The sequence below is a fragment of the Schistocerca nitens genome, chromosome 2 (genome assembly GCF_023898315.1).
Source record: "Schistocerca nitens isolate TAMUIC-IGC-003100 chromosome 2, iqSchNite1.1, whole genome shotgun sequence".
Classification (NCBI taxonomy): Eukaryota; Metazoa; Arthropoda; class Insecta; order Orthoptera; family Acrididae; genus Schistocerca; species Schistocerca nitens.
The window spans coordinates 397979588-398002682 of record NC_064615.1 but is presented as its reverse complement, the minus strand read 5'-3'; the positions used below and the strand labels follow the sequence as shown (position 1 = coordinate 398002682).

At 44.0% G+C, this 23095-nt stretch overlaps 1 protein-coding gene across 1 annotated transcript in view; it reads left to right on the top strand.

Annotated features, from left to right (window-relative positions):
- The window catches only part of LOC126236247 (aurora kinase B-like), a 57757-nt gene that overhangs the window by 12969 nt on the left and 21693 nt on the right, over positions 1-23095 (top strand). The window contains exons 4-6 of the mRNA XM_049945396.1: positions 1935-2069; positions 4015-4173; positions 4574-4805. Coding sequence (XP_049801353.1) covers positions 1935-2069; positions 4015-4173; positions 4574-4805 — 526 coding nt within the window. The remainder of the gene's footprint in view (positions 1-1934; positions 2070-4014; positions 4174-4573; positions 4806-23095) is intronic.

The window sequence follows — 23095 nt, the reverse complement described above, 5'->3', positions numbered from 1 at the left end:
ACAGTACAACTTTTTGCCCTGAACAATGAGGACTCCTTACCACTGCAACTTGGACAGCAGTAATGCTTTCTGGGGTATGTACAGTCAATATGTGCTCACTGGACCTTTTTTTTCCAAAGTTGATGCAGTCTCTTCAAATGTACAAACGCAGGTTTTGACTGTATGTGAAGAAAGAAAGAGACCGAGTTGGGACCACATAGTGATGCTGAAACACTGTGAAGCTGTCAAACTTGCCATGGGGGTTATATGTGCTCATGGCAACTGCACACTACATATTGCTCCTTTGCAACTGAATGTCAGTTACTGGTCGACAGTTGGGAGTTTTCCTACCACGTGTTGAACATCTACAGGGATGCCAACATAAACTTCAAAAGTTCCTGTTTCTCTGTGCCACACTGTAATAGGTCACAATTGCCTTCCATGTATATTTTGGGCAAACAATATAACTGGTGGTGCTACTGCTTGTGGACAGTATTTGAACTGTGACTTCCTGAACATTTCAAATACCACTTTTGTATCACTACAGTAGAAAATTGTTTCATTCGCATGAAGAAAACTGTGATTGAAAATATTGTAAAATTAACAGCTATTTAATCAAAGATGATACAGTAATGATAAATTATCGGATTGAAAAGGTTTGTGGTAATATCTTTGGATGTACCTATTGCTGGCAGAGGCATTGTATTTGTGACACAATAAATTTTGTATAAATTTAATGAAAACTGTATTTAAATAATCAAAGGCAGCTACACTTGATATCAATGCGCGTAAGCTAGGAAACCATCATACACACCACGTACTGAACCCACAAGCAGACATTTTGGATTTTTAAGTTTTATATGTTCGATTGACTTCAGAGAAAAGAACATAAATACAATAAGGAAAAAAGTGTGTTATGTACTACTTTTTAGTGGCACAGGTATGGGGCTACTTGTTACCAGCATTTGGTGAATCAGATAACACAGTAAGATCTGACTAGTCAATGCTGAATTGAGGGTTAGCGCTTCCTTCCGCTGACCACTTGGTACAAGTTTGACTTATTAGGCTACTTTCAGGCAAGAAAAGATTCGCTGACTAATAACGCTTGTAACTAAAATTGTGTTAAATTTAAAAGAAAGTGACGACAGAAAGAATTCCAGGGGAGGTGCCACTTACATGACCACAGGGCCCCAACCTGGGAAAGGGGACTGTCAGTCCAAAGTGTGTATCATTCCTGGTGACATCTCACATTGTTGAAAAAGTGAAGCCTATATTATAGACAGACATGAAAATGTTCATGGTTCATTAGGAATTTGATCCTGTGACCCCCCACCCCCAAATTGGCACTTTCACAGTTCATGTTACCGTTCAGTCTAATAATGTGTATCTTGATTCATATCACAGCATTGAAGGGTTTTCATGATGGAATGCTTGGAAAATGATGGATGTTTGGTTTTGATATGTTTGCTGCCTCAACCATATAGCAGTGTTAATTTGCTACAGTTTTGTTTTTTAAAGTGTTAAACAATACATACCAAATCTAAGAATTAACTTGATCATTAAACCCCATAACGCTGGGTGTCGTGAATTCACGTCACACCAATGCTGTGCTAATAACTGGAAGGTTAACTGTTTTTGAATGCCAGTGGTGATAGATGCTGATTCTTCATTAAGCTACCATAACTGCAAGTGCTGCGTTCTCCTGAGTGTTTCGGGTTTCACTACAGCACCACGATTTTTTTTTTTTTTTTTCCATCGAGAAATTTATTCATGCATTAGAGTTAAAACTGCAGAAATTATCAGTTTCATCATTAACACCAACTATAAATGAAATTATTTAACTAGTAAGTTAGTCACTGTCATTATTAACTTATTACTAGAGCCACCAAAAAAGTGTGCTTGCTTCAGATAAAGCTCATTGTAATGTGTTGTTTTTGTCTTTTTCCCTTCTGCAGGCATCCTCACATCCTACAGCTGCACACATACTTCTATGATGAGAGGAAGATATATTTAATTTTAGAGTTCGCTGCTAAAGGAGAATTGTACAAAGTACTTCGTGCGTGCCCAAATGGACGTTTCACCGAACCTGTGTAAGTTTCTTTCATCAGGACATAGTATTGGATTATCTCTCTCTCTCTCTCTCTCTCTCTCTCTCTCTCTCTCTCTCCCCCTCTCCTTTTTTGTACATATTAAAGTGGTATTATTATTACATGATTGAAATAGTCTACCAGAGGGAGATGGAGAATGTTTATAAAACATAAAGTTTACCCTCGTGCTACTAGAACTTTTTGTTTGTTTCTACCACTGGGGTCATAAAGACCCCCAGTTAATTTACACCGTATATATCGGCACTATTTTGTGCACTTTGGCAGACTGACAGAAAAACCGCAAATTACTGAATTGAAACAGGAAAACTGTATAAGCTCTTTCAGATGTATTTGTCTTCGATCTGAAACATACTTAGATTTAAAACAAAGTGTAACACCACCACCATTTTTTGACTTGGGTCAGTAAGCTAATGCAACAGACCATGGAAGTGGGCCAGAACGGAGCCACACAGACGTTAAGAACTTTCAGCATTGCAGCGCGTCAGCAATCGTAAGTATCGAAATAATTATGAAATCCGCCTCGATTGCACAAACTACCTGGTGTTTACCTAGGTTTCAGCGTGAGTAACCACGCCTTCTTCAGAACAAATATAAAACAGCTTGCCTAAATAGGCATAGTCAAAGGCTAAAATCAACACCTACAGTGGCAAGACCCCATGAAAAATGTTTACAAATACACGGTACATATGTACCAAGTCAGTCATATACTTATCTCAATCCTGTGTGTGCTACCTCGCCCCAGCCAACGTACGATGGTCACAGGCTCTCCACCGAACTGTGATCTGTTGTGTTCTAAAAATGATGCTCTCATGTTTACACGTCAGATGACTACCAGGCTTCCATCTGCTGCTGCACTGCTATACTGCCCAGGAGTGTACCACTAGCTTCCTGACAAAGAGCTCAGTTCCACCATCCACCCTAATGGTCATTCACCCCCGGCTATTACAAAAGCTATTCTGAATGTTGTTTCACAGACAAAAGAAAACATCTGAACTTTTCTGGATGCTTTCCACCCATGGAACATTTGCAAAGGTGCGCCATCCACATTTTCTTTCCTCTATTTTGCACTTGTGCTGAAGGAAGAAGAGGAGGAACTTTGCTATGCTGATGCCTGCTTTTCTGTACTAGAAATGATTTCAGTTAAAGAAGAAATTTTCTTCTTTGTAGTTGGTTTCTTTCTTCCAGTCATGATTCCGATTCAGGTACCGCCAAATTATGAAAGTATGAGGGCACTAATACCTAAAGTATTAAAAAAAAAAAGTGGGCCATCTTTTTACCATATATTTTGCTGTGTACGTCGTAATTCATCCATTGTCTACCCCTTGACTTAACAGCATTATAGTCGAAGATTATAGTAAGTTTTCTGTCTCACCTTCACCTATTTCCTCTTAGAGATATGTAGTAATTGGCAGTGTCACTATCTTAACTCCATTTGGGCTGTAGGAGATGATTGTAGCTTATTCGTGGAATCTGATCAGTCATAAAGTTGCTGTTCTTCACTTTGCTACTGCAAATTCTGCTGGTAGTTCATGATGATTTTTTCTTATTGTTCGAGCAGTGTTTTCATTCTAATTCCTTTGCCAACACCAAACTAAAGAATAAACTTTGTTGTGATATTTCTATCACTCCTGGATAAGTATTCTGTCTATTTCAACATTACTCTTTTCCCTTATTTATTTCTCTAGGCCGAACTGTGCCCTGTCCTTTGTAAACCTGCCAGTTTTGACATAGTAATTAGTGCTGGTACATACAACTGCACTAGTTGTTCAGATGGTAGCAGTCATCAGACTGCAGATTTCCACGTTATTCACATTTTTAGAGTTAATTTTGGGTGCTCTGTTCCTAGTCCAGTGATGTTTTGGTATTTTGGTCTATGGTGTCGGTTTTCGGTCCTTTGATATGCCTTAATGTTTTCCTCAATTTTCAGAGCGGCAAGATACATGTACCAGGTTGCAAACGCTTTGCAGTACTGCCATGAAAATAATGTAATTCATCGTGATATAAAGCCTGAAAATCTGCTCCTCACTTCTGATGATAAAATAAAAATGGCAGACTTTGGTTGGTCTGTACACGCACCAAGCAATCGGTTAGTATCTCACTTCAGCATTCATTTAAATTGTTCATTGTGATTATTACTCTGCATATTATTTTGCCTCTGTAGCATACATAGTCTGGGTGTAACAATAGCTCATCATTCCTGACTTCAATTAGTCAAGAACATTGACAGCCATTTCGAGTGATAATTTTTGAACACTTAAGAACAGTACAAAGAATTGCTTTGAATGCAATGAGGTTCATATTACATACTTTCATTGATATCTGAATATTTCCATTTTTGAGTTAAGAGGATAGTTACTGGCCTCACTTACTGTTGAGAGTACATTACCATATTTGTTTTTTGTGTAATCATTGCTTTACCTTTAGGTATTGTTGGACAGTAATTGATGATCACTTTCTGATGTTAAAACATTTTCTTTTTGTCCTAGGCGAAAGACGATGTGTGGCACCCTGGACTATCTGCCCCCGGAGATGGTAGAAGGAAAGCCTTATGATCATAATGTAGATAACTGGTGCATAGGTGTCCTCTGTTATGAATTTCTTGTTGGGAAACCACCTTTTGAAACAGATTCTTCAAAAAAAACATACAGTCTGATACGAGAAGTCAAATATAAAATACCAGACCACGTATCTGATTTGGCTAAGGATCTAATAAGTAAGGTATGTATTGTACATTCAAGCCATTTTTATATGATTATACTTACCTGCTGACAGGAAATAAGTAGCACCTTAGGAAATCTTTGATAATACACTTTTCACCAGATGAGTTTTTCTCCAGATTCGTCTTGAAAAATGGGTGGCCATCTTCAGTTTGTAGGTTTTGCTGTTGTTACTGAGGTCAACACTTTTACTATCTAAAATAGCTTAATTTTGGGGTTGTAAGCCAAGATTTGGTAGTGCAGGTCACATGCAGATTTTAATTGCATTGGGGGGGGGGGGGGGGGGGGGTAGCAGTGGCACCAACTTGAGCACTAGGATAATTCTGGTGTGGGATTGGGTAGCAAGTTTTTAATTAGGCTGCCAGCCATGGCAATGCACCTGCTTTTTTATGAGCAAATACCATGCTTAAACTACAGGTTGCCAGAATCATAGTGGAACAGAAGTGACGTAATAAATCGACAAATTAACAATAGTATACATTTCTACAGTAGGTGAGTTTTCACAGAACACTTGAAACTTGGCACAGCAAATGAAGCACAAGCTTTAACAACTGTACTAAAGTGGCTACTGCTCCGCAGCACTGTTGATTTTGTAGATTGGCAACAAATGGTGCTCGCTGTGTGGCCGAGGTGATCAGAATTCTGCTGATTCAGCAATAGGGGCCCAAGAGAACAACCTGTTCCTGTAATTGTTTGCTTAGATCATTAGTATTGTCAGAACAGTAAAGTATAGCAATAGATCAGAGAGACAAATCACAACAGTGATTGTAAAGAATTGTGGATGTACGAGTTTGCTGCTCATATTTGGTTCACGTAGACAACAATGCTCTATTTTTTATGTTAATGGTGGTTACTGAAGCAGATGTAACACACACCTGTGCAGGAGGAAGAAAATTGGGCATCAGAGAAGCAAATGTTTGTGATGGGCTCAAATGAATAAACAAAAAAAGGCCAGTTCTTCCTGTGTACCAAAGCGGGGAAAGTTTCATGGATCAGAGTAGAAAGTACTGGGTGGCCTAAAAAGGATGGTCGGATTTGAACTGCGTAGTACCATTGAAAGGTGAGGAGGGGGGACCACTGCCAGCCGTCTGCAAGTCGGCCATTACACCCAGTTTGCCACGAGATGGCGCAGTGGACGGTCGAGCATCGTGTTTTTGCTGTGGAACAGTTTTTCAGAAATGATGAATCGTTTATTACTGTGCAACGATTGTTTCGACAACGTTTTGGTGTAGCGCGTGATGGACCCATTCCAGATCCATATCACGTTGGGTGACTGCATTCCGGACAACAGGGTCTGTCAAAAGTGGTAAATCTACAGGGCGTACACGTACGGCAGTTACTCCACAGAACATTGATGATGTTAGAGCGTCAGTGCTGCAAAGCCCGCGTCGTTCCACTAGGCGTCGTGCTCAAACTTTAGGCCTCATCCGTAGTTCGTTGCAGCGTATTTTAAGCCGTGAGTTACAGTTTCACCCATACAAAATTATGATCACGCAAAAGCTGTATGATCGTGATTTTGAGCAGCGAAGACGATTTTGTGAATCAATGCTTGACATCTTGTACTCTAATAATGATGTTGTGCTTCTTATGTCAGATGAAGCCCATTTCCATTTAGACGGCTATGTCAATAAACAAAACTGCAGGTACTGGGCAGCAGATAATCCCAGAGAATTGCACCAAAAGCCTCTTCATAGTGCTAAGGTAACAGTCTGGTGTGGAATTTCAAGATTGGGGATTGTTGGTCCTTATTTTTTTGAGGAGAACAACGCTACAGTCACAGTGACCTCGAAACGTTACGTTAACATGCTACGTAGCTTTTTGGTGCCGAAACTGCGAGAGTTACATGTAAATCGAGATCGAATTTGGTTTCAACAGGACGGGGCCACGGCCTACACAGCCAATGACTCCATGTGTGTTTTAAGGCGGATGTTCCCCCACCACATCATCTCGCGTTTTGGAGATGTCCACTGGCCCGCGAGATCACCTGACCTCTCAGCCTGTGATTTTTTCTTTGGGGATACCTAAAGTCAAAAGTCTACGTACAGAAGCCCCGAAACTTAATTGATCTGAAGGAGGCAATCAGTGCGGAAATTATGGCAATTCAAGAAGAAACAGTAGTGAAAGTGATGGAAAATTTCGAGGAAAGACTTGTGGAATGCATCACCGAGGAAGGACACCATCTTCCGGAAGTCATTTTCCGTACATGATTTTTTGTGGTTAGTTCTTGTAATTGGGTGCCTGGGAGCATTTAGTTACGTAATTGAATAAAATTAATTTGTAAAACTGATGGAGTTATAGTTATTTAAAATGTGACCATCCTTTTTGGGCCACCCTGTACTTCACTATTTGAGTGGAATGTAATGAAGGCTTCCAGATAGAGAAATTATCCAAAAGCTGGTGCTGGAGATAATAAGGAATATTTCAGATGCATGACAGGATTTCAGAGCAAACAGGCTGGTGGATGATGACGACAATGTTGATGATGATAGCAGCAGGTCTTGTGCTACAGCACATGATAATGCTAGCTCAGTGACTTCCACGGTCTGGATGAAACAATTTACTTATCAACATCATGTGGTGAAAGTAAAATGTAACTATTTGCTGCCCATATAAGCAACACCAATCAGATGCCACTTTTTCACATGCTGTCAGATGTTACTATCAATGTAAATGTGTTTACTGCTTCTGTTAGGGGCAATCAAAAAGTTTGTTTGTGGGCATTGCTGCAACATATATACAATGGAGCACGATTCTGATGAAGGTATTTAAGCACAGACCTGTAGGGAAGGGATTAGTGTGACATTTGTCTTTTCCGACGTGTGTACAGTAAATGCGGAAATGTGAATTAAGGTGACATTATTACCAAAAGCTTCCAAACAGGACGAACGTAATATTAGCAGTATTATTCTTTTCGTGGCTGCTGAAGGACAAACACTGGTAAACATCCATTAGAGAATCAAGAATGTGTATTGGGCAATGTCTGTCTAAAACCATCGTTGTGCAGGTGTGTACAACTTTCTGTACTGATGCGATTCGACCCAAGATGCCGGTCAATCTGAGAGGCTGTGCACTTGACACTGGGACACTTCAGCACCTCCCCTGTAGTCCTGATCTCTCCCCCTACAATCATCACACCTCCAGTGCTTTAAAAAGGCTTTGTGGTGTCCAGTACTGTCGGAAGGTGCTGCAGGTGGTGGCACATGTCGGCACTAATGACGTGTGTCGCTTTGGATCTGAGGAAATTCTCTCTGGATTCCAGTGGCTGTCTGATTTGTTGAAGGCTGCCGGTCTTGCTTATGAGATGAAGGCAGAGCTCACCATCTTCAGCATCGTTGACAGAACCGACTGCTGACGTGTGGTGCAGAGCCGGGTGGAGGGTCTGAATCAGAGGCTCAGACGGTTTTGCGACCGTGTTGGCTGCAGATTCCTTGACTTGCGCCATAGGGTGGTGGGGTTTCGGGTTCTGCTGAATAGGTCAGGAGTTCACTACACTCAGCTGGCGGATACACGGGTAGCGGAGGCTGTGTGGCGTGGACTGGGCGGTTTTTTAGGTTAGAAGGCCTCGGGAAAGTACGGGGTGGGCTGTAATCTCAAAGGGTGCATGGCAAATACAGGACGTGCTTGGATCAAGGAACAGTCGGAATTGTAGTTGTACATTGTTGTAGTTGTGCTAGGAAAGTCTCTGAGCTTCAAGCGCTAATAGAAAGCACAGAAGCTAAAATCATTATAGGTACAGAAAGCTGGCTAACGCCTGAAATAATTTCTGCAGAAATTTTTACAAAGTCTCAGACGGTGTTCAGGAAAGATAGATTAGGCACAATTGGTGGTGGAGTTTTTGTGTCTGTCAGTAGTGGTTTATCTTGTAGTGAAGTCGAAGTAGATACTCCGTGCGAATTGGTATGGGTGGAGGTTATACTTAACAGCCGAACTAAGTTAATAATTGGCTCCTCCTACCGACCCCCAGACTCCGATGATATAGTTGCTGAACAGTTCAGAGAACATTTGAGTCTCATAACAAATAAATACCCCACTCATACGGTTATAGTTGGTGGGGACTTCAACCTTCCCTCGATATGTTGGCAAAAATACTTGTTCAAAACCGGTGGTAGGCAGAAAACATCTTCAGAGATTGTCCTAAATGCTTTCTCCGAAAATTATTTCGAGCAGTTAGTCCATGAACCCACGCGAATTGTAAATGGTTGCGAAAACACACTTAGCCACAAACAATCCAGAGCTGATAGAGAGCATCATAACTGATACAGGGATTAGTGATCACAAAGTCGTTGTAGCTAGGCTCAATACCGTTTCTTCCAAATCCACCAGAAACAAACGCAAAATAATTTTATTTAAAAAAGCGGATAAAGTGTCACTAGAAGCCTTCCTAAGAGACCATCTCCATTCCTTCCGAACTGACTACGCAAATGTAGACGAGATGTGGCTCAAATTCAAAGATATAGTAGCAACAGCAATTGAGAGATTCATACCTCATAAATTGGTAAGAGATGGAATTGATCCCCCGTGGTACACAAAACAGGTCCGAACGCTGTTGCAGAGGCAACGGAAAAAGCATGCGAAGTTCAGAAGAACGTGAAATCCCGAAGATTGGCTAAAATTTACAGACGCGCGAAATTTGGCACGGACTTCAATGCGAGATGCCTTTAATAGGTTCCACAACGAAACATTGTCTCGAAATTTGGTAGAAAATCCGAAGAAATTCTGGACGTATGTAAAGTTCACAAGCAGCAAGACGCTGTCAATACCTTCGCTGCGCAGTGCCGATGGTACTGTTACTGACGACTGTGCCGCTAAAGCGGAGTTATTGAACGCAGTTTTCCGAAATTCCTTCACCAGGGAAGACGAATGGAATATTCCAGAATTTGAAACACGAACAGCTGCTAACATGAGTTTCTTGAAAGTAGATACCTTAGGGGTTGCGAAACAAATCGCTTGATACGGGCACGTCTTCAGGTCCAGATTGTATACCAATTAGGTTCATTTCAGATTACGCTGATACAATAGCTCCCTACTTAGCAATAATATACAACCACTCGCTCACCGATAGATCTGTACCTACAGATTGGAAAATTGCGCAGGTCGCACCAGTGTTTAAGAAGGGTATTAGGAGTAATCCATCGAACTACAGACCTATATCATTGATGTCGGTTTGCAGTAGGTTGGTTGGTTGGTTTGGGGGAAGAGACCAAACAGCGAGGTCATCAGTCTCATCGGAGTAGGGAAGGACGGAGAAGGAAGTCGGCCGTGCCCTTTCAGAGGAACCATCCCGGCATTTGCCTGGAGCGATTTAGGAAAGTCACGGAAAACCTAAATCAGGATGGCTGGACGCGGGATTGAATCGTCGTCCTCCCGAATGCGAGTTCAGTGTGCTAACCACTGCGTCACCTCGATCGGTTTTGCAGTAGGGTTTTGGAGCATATACTGTATTCAAACATTATGAATCACCTCGAAGGGAACGATGTATTGATACGCAATCAGCATGGTTTCAGAAAACATCGTTCTTGTGCAACGCAGCTAGCTCTTTATTCGCACGAAGTAATGGCTGCTATCGACAGGGGATCTCAAGTTGATTCCGTATTTCTAGATTTCCGGAAAGCTTTTGACACCGTTCCTCACAAGCGACTAATAATCAAGCTGCGGGCCTATGGGGTATCGTCTCAGTTGTGCGACTGGATTCGTGATTTCCTGTCAGGAAGGTCGCAGTTCGTAGTAATAGAAGGCAAATCATCGAGTAAAACTGAAGTGATATCAGGTGTTCCCCAGGAAAGCATCCTGGGACCTCTGCTGTTTCTGATCTATATAAATGACCTGGGTGACAATCTGAGCAGTTCTCTTAGGTTGTTCGCAGATGATGCTGTAATTTACCATCTAGTAAGGTCATCCGAAGACCAGTATCAGTTGCAAAGCGATTTAGAAAAGATTGCTGTATGGTGTGGCAGGTGGCAGTTGACGCTAAATAACGAAAAGTGTGAGGTGATCCACATGAGTTCCAAAAGAAATCCGTTGGAATTCGATTACTCGATAAATAGTACAATTCAAAAAGCTGTCAATTCAACTAAGTACCTGGGTGTTAAAATTACGAACAACTTCAGTTGGAAAGACCACATAGATAATATTGTGGGGAAGGCAAGCCAAAGGTTGCGTTTCATTGGCAGGACACTTAGAAGATGCAACAAGTCCACTAAAGAGACAGCTTACACTACACTCGTTCGTCCTCTGTTAGAATATTGCTGCGCGGTGTGGGATCCTTACCAGGTGGGATTGACGGAGGACATCGAAAGGGTGCAAAAAAGGGTACCTCGTTTTGTATTATCACGTAATAGGGGAGAGAGAGAGTGTCATACGATATGCGAATTGGGATGAAAGTCATTACAGCAAAGACGTTTTTCGTCGCGGCGAGATCTATTTACGAAATTGCAGTCACCAACTTTCTCTTCCGAATGCGAAAATATTTTGTTGAGCCCAACCTACATAGGTAGGATTGATCATCTAAATAAAATAAGAGAAATCAGAGCTCGAACAGAAAGGTTTAGGTGTTCGTTTTTCCCGCGCGCTGTTCGGGAGTGGAATGGTAGAGAGATAGTATGATTGTGGTTCGATGAACCCTCTGCCAAGCACTTAAATGTGAATTGCAGAGTAATCGTGTAGATGTAGAAGAGGAATTGCAGCAGCCTGTTACAGACTTCTTCATACAGAAGGACACAGTGTTTTACCAAATGAGTATCTTCAGTCTGATCTGTTGGTGGGATGATTGTCTCAGTGCTTATGCCAATTTTTCCTAATTGGCATACAAATTCTGTACTGTACGACCTTTGAACAGAAAGTTCTTGTAAAATAAAATGACGTAATTTCAGAGACTTTACTGCTCATATACAGATAAGATTTTGTAAGTATAGACTGAAGCATAAGGTGCAAATTTGCATGAGGATTGGGAATTGAACCCGGGTCTCTTGCTTACTAGACAGGTGCGCTAGCCAGTAAGTCACCTTGGCACAGCAGTTCACACAACTGTAGTTCTGTTGGTGTAAGGTGGAATTTAAACTAGGCCCATGTTCAATCCCCGGCCTTGGTACACATTTTCAGCCACTGCTTCAATCTGTATATGGAAACTTTCTGGTCACCTATCAAATTTTCAGCTCTGCCACTGAAGAGGTCAGAATAATAGTAATGCAGGGCGTACTCCTAGATAAAGGAAGCTAACCATCCCCCTCCACTCAAGTCTTCTGCGGATACGTACATGGCAAGCACGGGACCCTGAGCTTGTGCATCTCTCTCTCTCTCTCTCTCTCTCTCTCTCTCTCTCTCTGTCTCCCCCCTTTCCAGGCTGCATACCTTCCCTTTCCACATCCCTCCCTGTCCCTGACCCCCCCCCCCCCCTTCTCCCTCTCTTTGGGAGTATGTTTTGTGCCTACATCCAGAGACAGACGCTTGTGACTGTAAAACTTGGTTTCTCTTCTTTTATCTCTATCCTGGAAAGTATAGAAATAAGCACTTTGTCCTTCTCTTTTCCTTGATTCTTCTCTGCTGCGGCATTTGAGAATTCTTCTCTTCTTTGTGCCTCTCTTTTTTCTTCCCTGTGCGTGTCTGAAGGCCAACCCATGCGTTCCCATGCATAGCCAGTGACGGGGTAACGCGTAATTCCCTGTCCTGGGTAGACAAGTAGGTCACATACATACCTCTTGGTAAAGGCCAGGCTGAGGGAGGGGTGATTACCCGAGCTGGTACCTTCCAAATGTGCCTATTTGTCCCTCTGTCTGTTTCTCGAAAGGTGTGACCTGAGGTGGACAATCACCTAAGGCAGGAGTGCCTTCAGAGAGGGCCCCCACTAGGAAGGAGCATGCCATCGGATATGCAGATGATCATGGGGATACTTTCGCAACGGTTTCTTCTAAAACTTCTGCCCACAAGAAAAGACTAGAAGAGTGTCGACCACAGACATTTCTTCTGTCAGTGCCAAAGTTCCTAGTTGTTTCTCGGTCAGACGAAGCTAAGGACTTCTCCACAGTCAGCCCTTTCAATATTCAGAAAGGCATCGATGCAATTGCAGGTCCTGTAAAGTCTTGTTCCTGGTTATGAAATGGCAACTTGTTAGAAACAAACAGTGCCTTCCAGGCACAAAAATTGCTTCTAACTACACTGCTATACATCTTCCCTGTCCAGGTGGAAGCACACCGTACTTTAAATTCATCATGCAGGGCGGTTTATACCCATTCACTTGATGGATTACCCAACGAGGACATTCAAAATTACTGTCTGATCAGGGCTTAATGGCCGTACATATTCATGAAAAGGGTTGGCAAAGAACTGGTACTGACCTGTACTCCCTTCTTGACATTTGACATATTTCAACTTCCATCCAACATTACAGCGAGATATGAGGTAATTTCAGTTCGCCCTTACATCCCCAATCCTAAGAGTTGCTATTAGTGTCGGCAGTTTAATCATACCAGTCATGTTCAAATGGGGCCAAGTGCGTTACCTGTGGCAGGGATGCCCATGAGGGTGATTGTCCACCTCCATCCTCTCATTGCATCAACTGTATGGGCGACCATGCTGCTTCCTACAGAAATTGCCCTATTTTTAAAGATGAACGAATTATTCAGGAAATCAGAGTGAAGGAAAAGGTGTTTACCTTTGCTGCTTGTTAGTTACTTGCCAGTAGAAAGCTCACTGTGTTCACAGCGGGTAAATATAGCAGTGTTCTCGCCTCTCCTTGACCAACTAAGGAGATAACCACGCAGACTTGTGGTCTTACCTGTAGTGCCCCAGTCATCAGATCGGCCAGCCCAAAGGTTGCCCATTCAACCTCCCCACTATCACCCGCTCACTCTAAGGCTCAACCTTCATCGGCTCCTGCTAACTCACAAGACCCCAAAATTGAATACCCGGACTTTCAAAACTGAGCTTACTTGTGAAGATTTTTTTATTTACCCAGACCTCAAAACCATTGACTCCTCACTCATCTCAACATCCTGCTGCCAAGAAGGCTCATGGGGAACAAAGTTCCTTTCCTTCTCCACCATGGCATCTCTCTTCTACAGCACTACCCAGCAGTCGCCCCCCCCCCCCCCCCCCCCCCAGCCATCTTCCGTGTCACCAAGGCGAACTGCTGGTGGCCGATCAACCAGCCGATCGCTGGCAGCAGGAGCTACCCCAAACAGGATTCCTCTGCCTTTGACTGAATGCCATTCCATGCAGTCGGCCGCCGGCTCTCAGCAGTTGTTGAGTTGACAGCAACCGTGGTGAGATTTTTCCCTTTTCTGTCCACGCTATGTCAATTATCGATTGGAATATCCACAGAATTCACTCCAATCGGGATGAATTGTCGATCCTTGTATGATCTTACTCCCCGGTTGTCTTCTGTCTTCAGGAAATAAGGCTATGTCCCCATAATCGCTTTGCCTTCCCTTCATCTCCAATCAGTCTGGTTTGATCCCCCCTTTGTTGATGGTGCTCTGGCACACAGGGGACTTATGATTCTTCTCCATGATACTGTCCGTCATCACCCAATCCCCTTAAACAGTTCCTTCCAAGCTGTCACTGTATATCTTTCCCTTCCTGGATCTCCTCCCTCCCCGAGGGTGCTCGCCACTCGGGTTTGTGCTTGGCTACCACGGGCTCCAGCCTTTGCAACATTTTTTCCCTTCTGTGTTGCATGTCTGTCGTCCTCCTATTCTTTTTTCCCCTCCCTTGGGGAACATGTCTAGGATGTTATCGGGAATGTTCCGTGTTGTCTGTCACTGACGTAAGAAGTCTCACTACTTTTTTTTGCTCCCTTTTCCTTTCCCTTCTCCTCTCATTCCTCCGCTTTGGAGTTTGAGGTTCCTCTTTTTCTTCTTCGCCCCTGTGCACTCCTGAAGGCTGGCCCATGCGTCTGACGCATAATAGGATAACGCGTAATTCCCGGCCCTGGATTGATGGATAAGGTTCGCACATACCACCTGGTACAGGCCAGGCCCTGAGAGGGGTGATTTCCTGAGCTGCAACCTTCCCAAATTGCTGATTGGTCCCTCTGTCAGATGTCCAGGAGGTGTGACCTGATCTGTTAACAATCACCTAAGGCGGGTGCACCCCCTTGTGAAAGGAGCCCCTAGTTGGAAGGAGCGTGCCATCGAAGATGCTGGCAATGATGGGGATTTTCTCATAATGAGTCAGTCATCTTCTCAATCATTGTAAACATTATGAGGCTAATGATTCAAAGACCCTTCCCGCAGCATCATGGTTCCTCGTCTCACGTACTGAAGACAGTCAGTCTTTCGCCATGGTAAATCTGTTTATTATTCAGAAAGGTGTTGATGCAGTTACCAGTCCTGTGAAATCCTTCTCTCATTTACAGGATGGCACTTTGCTTTTGCAGACTGCTTCTGATTGTCAAGCACAATTACTGCTTACTTCTCCACGGCTTCCCTGTTCGTGTCGAGGCCCATAGAACTTTGAATTCTTGCCGTGGTGTAATTTACACCAGGTTGCTCGGTGGTCTAACAGAGGCCAAATTCCAATCTTACCTCTCTGATCGGGGTGTCATTGCTGTCCATCATATAATGAGAAAGGTAGATTCTTCCTTAGTGCCCACCCGCACTCCTTTCCTCACCTCCGATAGAGTAGTGCTGCCATCCAAGATCAAAGCAGGGTATGAAATTAACACAGTCTGGCCGTACATTGCAAACACGATGCGCTGCTTCCACTGTCATCGTTTCAACCACACTAGAACGTCTGGTCGACACCCAGCCAAAGATGTGACCTGTGGTAGGGATGCACACGAGGGCGATTGTTCGCCACCTCCTCCCCGCTGTATCAACTGCAATGGCGGCCATGCTGCCGCCTCTCAGGATTGTCCCGTGTATCTTGATGAGCAGAGTGTCAGAGATTCGGGTAAAGGAAAAAGTGCCATACACAGTAGTTCGCAAGTTACTGGCCAGTTTCAAACCCTGTGTTCTCCCGTCTGGCACCTATAGTTCTGTTTTTGTTACCCCTCGCTCCACAAAGGACATGGCCACGCAGACATGCGACCTCAAGTTCAGGTCTGAGGTTGAAATCGTGCAGTGTCAAGGTAGCATTGCCATTCTGGCGTCCCACTGTGCAACAAAGATCAAACTCTCACCTCAAGGAGCAAAGCCACCAGCTACACAACCAGTAGGCAGCAAAGGACAGGAGGAGTACTCCTGTGAAGATTTCCTCTGTCCCTCCAGCCAAACAACACAAGAGTCTTCCTCTAACACGAAAGGCTCGAAGTAGTCCACGAAAGGCAAATGGTCTTCTCTTTTGTCAACTCGAAGATGTTGTGCCTTAGCCCGGCAGTCGTTTGTTACGCCGGTGCACACCCCCCAACCGTTTTTTTAGCTAACTGGGCTCCATGGACTGACCACACAAGCCGATGCTTCTGTGCACCCCATGGAGCAGGATGTTCCTGCTTCTGTGCCCTATAGTAGCGACTCTGCACTGGCTGTCACTTGGCAGCTGCTGAGTTGACACCCCTACATCTCTTCCTCATCATGACTGTCCTCCAATAGAACGTATGCAGCCTTTGGTCTCACAGAGGATTTACGGCTGCTTTTAGCATTGCAGCATACCCTTGTACTCTGCCTTCAGGAAACGAAATTGCACCCTCATGTCTACTTTGAGCTTTCACATTACTTACCAATTCGTTTTGACCTTCCCCCTGAGGTCTTCATTCCATCTCATGGGGGCTTCATGCTGCTCCTACAGATGATATTCATAGTCAACCCATCTCCCTGACTACCCATCTTCAAGCTGTTGCAGTTTGCCTTTTCCTTCCCCACCTGACTTTTTCCCTCTGTACCATTTGTGTATCTCCGTCATTCGATGTCACCATGGCAAACTACCTGCAGCTTACTGGGCAGCTACCGCCCCCCTCCCCTTGTACATTTTTGCTACTTGGTGACTTTAATGTGCTTTATCCCCTTTGGGGTTCTCCCAGGACCTGTCAGAGAGGTGCCCTCTTGGGTGACTTTCTTAACCTCTTCTGCCTTAACACTGGAGCACCCACTTTCCTTTCCGACTCCTCGCACACCTATTCCTATTTGGACCAATCCTTGTGCACTGCCCAGCTTGCCCATCGTCTTGAGTGGTCTGTTCTTTGACACCTATTCAAGTGACCATTTCCCATGTGCTTCCTGTTTGCTGACTCCTATCCCATCCATGTGCATGCCCAAATGGCAGCTTACTAAGGCTTAATGGCAGCTTTACTCCTCCCTGGCGACTTTCGAAGGACAAGATTTCTCCGGTAGTGATGACCAGGTGGACTATCTCACCAACATTATCCTTACTGCTGCAGAACGTTCCATTCCTTGCACTTCTTCTATACCACGTCGTGTCCCAGTCCCTTGGTGGATTGAGGCATGCTGTGATGCAATTCGCGCACAGATGTGCTCTCCGCATTTTTAACAGTCATCCTATGATGGCAAACTGCATCCATTATTTCATTATAAACAGATGCGTGCAAAGTGTCATGTTCTCCAGGATAGCAAACTAGCTAACTGGATTTCATTCACTAGTTCTTTTAACAGTTCCACCCCTTCCTCTGTTGTGTGGGCCAACCTCAGACAGTTCTGTGGGACCAAGATCGATTCCCCCATATCTGACGATGTTATCGTGGACCCTATTGTTTATCTCCAACATCTTGGGACACCATTTTACAGAAGTTTCAAGCTCTTCGCATTATCACCCTACCTTCCTCCATCAGAAACGAGCGGAGGAGGCTCAAGGGATACCCTTCTCTTCTCCAAATCGTGAGTGCTACAATGCCACCTTTACTGTGAGGAATCTAGATCATTTTCTCAGTTCATCCTGATCCTCCGCCCTAAAGCCGGACACCATCCACATTCAGATGTTGCAGCACCTTTCTCTTCCGGGCAAGCACTTTCTGCTTAACATGTACAACCGCATTTGGTCAGAGGGCACATTTCCTGGACACTGGCGTGAAACCACCATCATACCTATACCTAATCCTGGTAAGGACAAAAACCTTCCTTCTAGCTACTGCCAAATCTCTCTTACCAGTTGCGTTTGCAAGGTGATGGAACATATTATTCATGAAACTTCCTGGCAGATTAAAACTGTGTGCCCGACCGAGACTCGAACTCGGGACCTTTGCCTTTCGCGGGCAAGTGCTCTACCATATGATTCATGCCCAGCTGGTGTGGTGGCTCGAGTCTCGCAATTTACTGACAAGTGCACAGTGTGGATTTAGAGTACGGCGTTCAGCAGTTGACCATCTCGTTACTTTGTCCACCCACGTCATGAGTGGTTTACTGCGGAAATCCCAGACCGGCAGTTTTTTCAATTTGGAGAGACCTATGACTTTTTACACGTAGGGCTTCTGTGGACACCTGCCCTGTTTCCTTAAGGCATTTTCACAAGATCGAGTTTTCAAGGTGCGTGTGGGTTCTGCCTTGTTGTACACCTTTATCCAGAAGAATGGTGTGCCTCAGGGTTCTGTCCCAAGTGTCGTCCTCTTTGCTATTGCCATTAACCCTATCATGGCTTGTCTTCCACCAGGCATCTCCGGCTCCCTTTTTGTTGACGATTTTGCTATCTATTGCAGTTCTTTATGGACCTGTCTCACTGAGCAGCGCCTTCAGCACTGTCTTCATCATCTTCAGCATCCATTTGGCCCTGGGCGTCTTTTACATCAGTCTGGTATAGAGTCTGTATGCTGAAACTGCTGAATTACCCCTGTACTACCGCCTTGACTTTCTCCTCAGCAGGTATGTATGCCGTTCGTCTGGCCACCCATACTATGCCGCCTCCTTTGATTCCTTTGATCATCAGTATGGGGCTCATCCTTCTTCTCTGTTGCCTCCTGGAGTCCACTTTCGGCACATGCTACAGTAGCTTAACTTCAGACTGCCTGCATCTTTTCCGGTGGGTATGAACTCTTCACCACCTTGGGTTCTTGAAGCGGCCAATGTTAACCTTGGCCTTCATTTGATTCCTAAGGACACTGCTCCAGCCTCGGTTTATCACCTTCAGTTTCACGACCTTCGCATGGAACTTGGCGATAGTACCTATGTGTAAACTGATGGCTCTGACTGATCGTGGAGTCAGGTATGCCTTCGTCACTGGCATCCTTGTCTTTCGATATTGGCTTCCGCCACACTGCTCAGTATTTACAGCCGAGCTCTTTGCCTTGTAACAGACCACGGAGTACATCCGGCGACACAGCCTTTTAGCCTTTTCTATTGTGTCCATTGGTCAGCCTCACTGAGTGGCCTTCAAAGTTTGTGTCCACTGTACACCGACCATCCCTTAGTGCAATGAGGCCAGGAAAACTATCAACTGCTCACTCTTGGTGGAGCCAGAGTGATATTCATGTGGGTTCCTGGTGATGTCAGTCTGCCGGGAAACAAGGCTGCTGCCAAAGCTGCAGTCCCTGTACCTCAGCCCTCGCGTATGTATATTCCCTTCAATGATATATGTGTTGCCGTCTGTCAGGAGGTTGTGTCCCTTTGGCATTGCCAATAGTCCTCCCTTCACGGGATAAGCTCCGGCTTATTAAGCCTCTCCCACCAGCTTGGACGACCTCCTCTCAGCCCTCATGCCAGTAGGAGATTATTGTAACTCGGCTGCATATTGGGCACTGCCTTTTTAGCCATTGTCATTTGCTAAAGGCACTACCCCGCCACTTTGTATACATTACACTCAAGTTTTAACTGTCTGCCATATTCCTTATGGAATGTCCATTTTTTTAAACCTTTTACGTTCCCGTTTGGGTTTGCTGTCTGAATTATCATCCATTTTAGCAAATGACATGAGGGCTGTCGACCGCGTCTTACTTTTTATATGCCAAAGCAGCATGGCAAAGACCATTTAATTTTTAGTTTTGGACCTCCGTTTCTGTATGGTGTGTCTTTTAGCCCTTTGTCCACATGCGTGTTTTTAGCTGTCTTCTGTTATGTCAATTAGGACTGACGTATAATCATATTTTTAACTCCTGTCTTCGTGTTCTAAAGTTTTGACTTGGGCATGTATGACCCCAATTGGTTTTGCACCCTCAAACAAAGCAAAACCAGAATCAAACCTTTCTGGATACACCTTCTCTCTTTGTACAATATACATTCCATCGTCCACACCAGTGGCAAGATTCCAGTCTCCTTGTAAATTTAGAGCGCACTGTTCTGCAGTTGACCATCTCGTCACTTTGTCCACCCATGTGATGAATGGTTGTCTGTGGAAATCCCAGACAGTGGCCATGTTTTTCGATTTGGAGAAAGCCCTAGACACCTGCTGGAAGACTGGAATCCTCCGTACTCTCTACACGTTGGGCTTCCATGGCTGCCTGCCCCATTCCCTTGAGGAATTTTTAAGACAGAGTTGTCAGTGTACATGTAGGTTCTGCTTTGTTGGCCACCTTTATCCAGGAAAATGGTGTGGCTCAGGGTTCCGTCCTGAATGTCATCCTCTTTGCTTTCACCATTAACCCTATAATGGTGTCTCCCGCATGGCATCTTTGCCATCTATTGCAGTTCTACACAGACCTGTCTCATTGAGCGGCGTTTTCAGCAATGTCTCAATCGTCTTTACTCATGGAGCATTGATAATGGCTTTTGTTTTTCAGTTATAAAACAGTTTGTATGAATTTCTGGTAGTGCAATTGGTTTCTCCCTCCATCTTTACATCTTGGGCCTGTTGCTTGTGCATTTGTTGAAACTACAAAATTCCTGGGGCTCCTGCTCTATAGAAAACTCGTGATCCACGTGTCTTCCCTGGCAGCCCACTGTACAGTCACTCACTGTCCTACCTGTCCTCATTGGTACTTCGTGGGGTGGGGTGCAGATTAAACCACCCTCCTCCATTCATACCAGTCCCTTATCCGTTCGAAACCAGACTGTTTGCTTTGTTTATGCATCTGCACATCCATCCCTCTTACTCAGTCTCAATACTATCCACCATTGTGGCATCTGTTTGGCCACTGGTGCCTTTTACACTAGCCCGGTTGAGAGTTTGTATGCAGAAGCTGCTGAACTACCTTCGTCCTACCGCTGTGGCTTTCTCCTTGGCAAATATGCATGCTGTTTGTTTGCCACACGTGGCCACCCATCCTATGCCTCATTCTTCGATGACTCCTTTGATTGCCAGCGTGGGGCACATCCCTCTTCTGTGTTACCTCCTGGAGTACGCTTTCGGCCCTTGCTCCAGCAGATTAGCTGCACACTGCCTGCAACTTTCCCGGTGGGTATGAACCCTACACCACTTTGGCTTCGTGTGGTGACCCGTATTCACCTTGGCCTAAATTTCCTTCATAAGGACTTACTCCAGCTTTGCTCTACTGCCTTCAGTTTCACGACCTTCACATCGAACCTCGCGAATAGTACCTTTGTGTACACTGATGATTCTGAGACAGACCATGGTGTCGGGTACACTTTCGTCATTGGCTCTGACATTTTTCAGTATTGGCTTCTGGCATACTGCTCAGTATTCCTGGTCATGTCAGTCTGTCAGGAAATGAGGCTGCTGCCAAAACTAAAGTCCTCATACCTCAGGACACTAGCTCTTATATTTCCTCTGTTGATCTCCAAGTTGCCGTCTGTCAGGAGGTGTCACTTTGGCGTCACCACTGGTCCTTCCTTCATGGGAATAATCTCTGGGTTATTGAGCCTCTCCTAGTGGCTCGGACAACCTCTCGGCCCTCTTGTTGTGAGGTTGTCATTTTAACTAGGTTGCGTATTGGGCACTGCCTGCTTCGCCATTGCCATATGTTAAGTGGTGCTCCCCCACCACTTTGTGCACAGTGTGCCCAACTTTTAGCTGTCAGCCATTTCCTGACAGAATGGCCTTTTTTTAAACTGTTAACGTTCCTCTTTGGGTTCGCCAACTGAGTTATCCATTTTAGTGAGTGACACGCGGGCTGTTGACTGTGTTTTACTTTTTATCCGTCGTAGCAATATGGTGAAGGCCGTTTAATTTTTAGTTCTGGAGCTCTGTTTCTCTATGGTGTATTTTATAGACCTTTCTCCACATCCCTGTTTTTAGCTATCTTATCTTCTGTCGATTGGGATTGATGTATAGTCATTTTTAACTTCTCTCTGTGTCTTCACGTTTCAGTTTTGACATGGGCGCTTATGACCCTAGTTGTTTTTGCGCCCTAAAACAAAACAAACATTAAAGTAGTTTCTGATCTCCCTGATCATATATTGTTAAACAAACCACACATGTGGCTTCTGGCTAGTTCATAGCAAGTACATCTGCTTTACAACGGTTCTAAATGGGACTGGGATAAATAAGCACTTGTTGCTACCATCACAATATTGAGGTCTGCTTAAAATTGTGAATAGTCATGAAGACTGCAGTGGACCTCATTAATCTCTGGAGTCAGTCACATCTTTAGCTTGCAGTTCCAGCTTTTCAGGCAAGGCACTCTTCTGGTGTGCTTTCTTTTCAGCATCTTGAACCCTGAGACAACCCTATGAACTTACGAACATCTGTGATTACACTGATTATACTGTCTAAAATTAAAAATTCCTTAGTGTTTGTGCTGCATGAACATTCTCTGCTTGTTACTCTGTTAAACATGTCAGGCTCAAGTACTTGCTATTAATAATTTCATCGAAATCTCTTAAAAGCAATACTATCCATTTTATGATTGACCCCTGACTCTGAGCTCTTATTCTGGGTGTGCTGCATGACGTACGTAGATGTGCAGTACCTTGTTGGAATTGTGGAATGTCTTCTTTCATTTGGTGTATGAATAATAACTTTTAGTTGAAATGGGGCTTTAAGGGAAAGCATGCTTTTGAAAATTTTTAGACAAGTGACAACTTTGAAGACTCATGGAATCCAGACCATAATAGAGAGAGAGAGAACTCCTTTGCACAGTTTAAAGGTACAGCCGTTCTCTGCTTACAGATTTTCGTTGATTCCCAAATATTCGTTTTGTCATAATAATGACTGAGGTAGATTGCTGCAATTTGCCTATTGCCGATGTGTATTAACAAGATGAAAAGTGCAAATGCTAGCTCTGTTGTAGCCTTTCACAGCTTTTATGTTTTTGGTACTAACTCTACATAAAATGCTAATATCATATGTTTAAATTATTTGCTTTTCCATCCTTATGTATGCTGTGTTGCTGGACCTCTGAACAAAATTTCAGTACACTGTTCAATGTTGAAGTATTTACATCAGAGTTGTGCATCGGATAGGAAACAGTCATAGCCCCAGTTGTTATTATGTACTCATATGAAACAGTCTTTGTGATGTAATTAGTTGCTATGTACTTGTGTGAAACAGTGCAGCATTGCCAGTGTGTGAAAAGTCCAT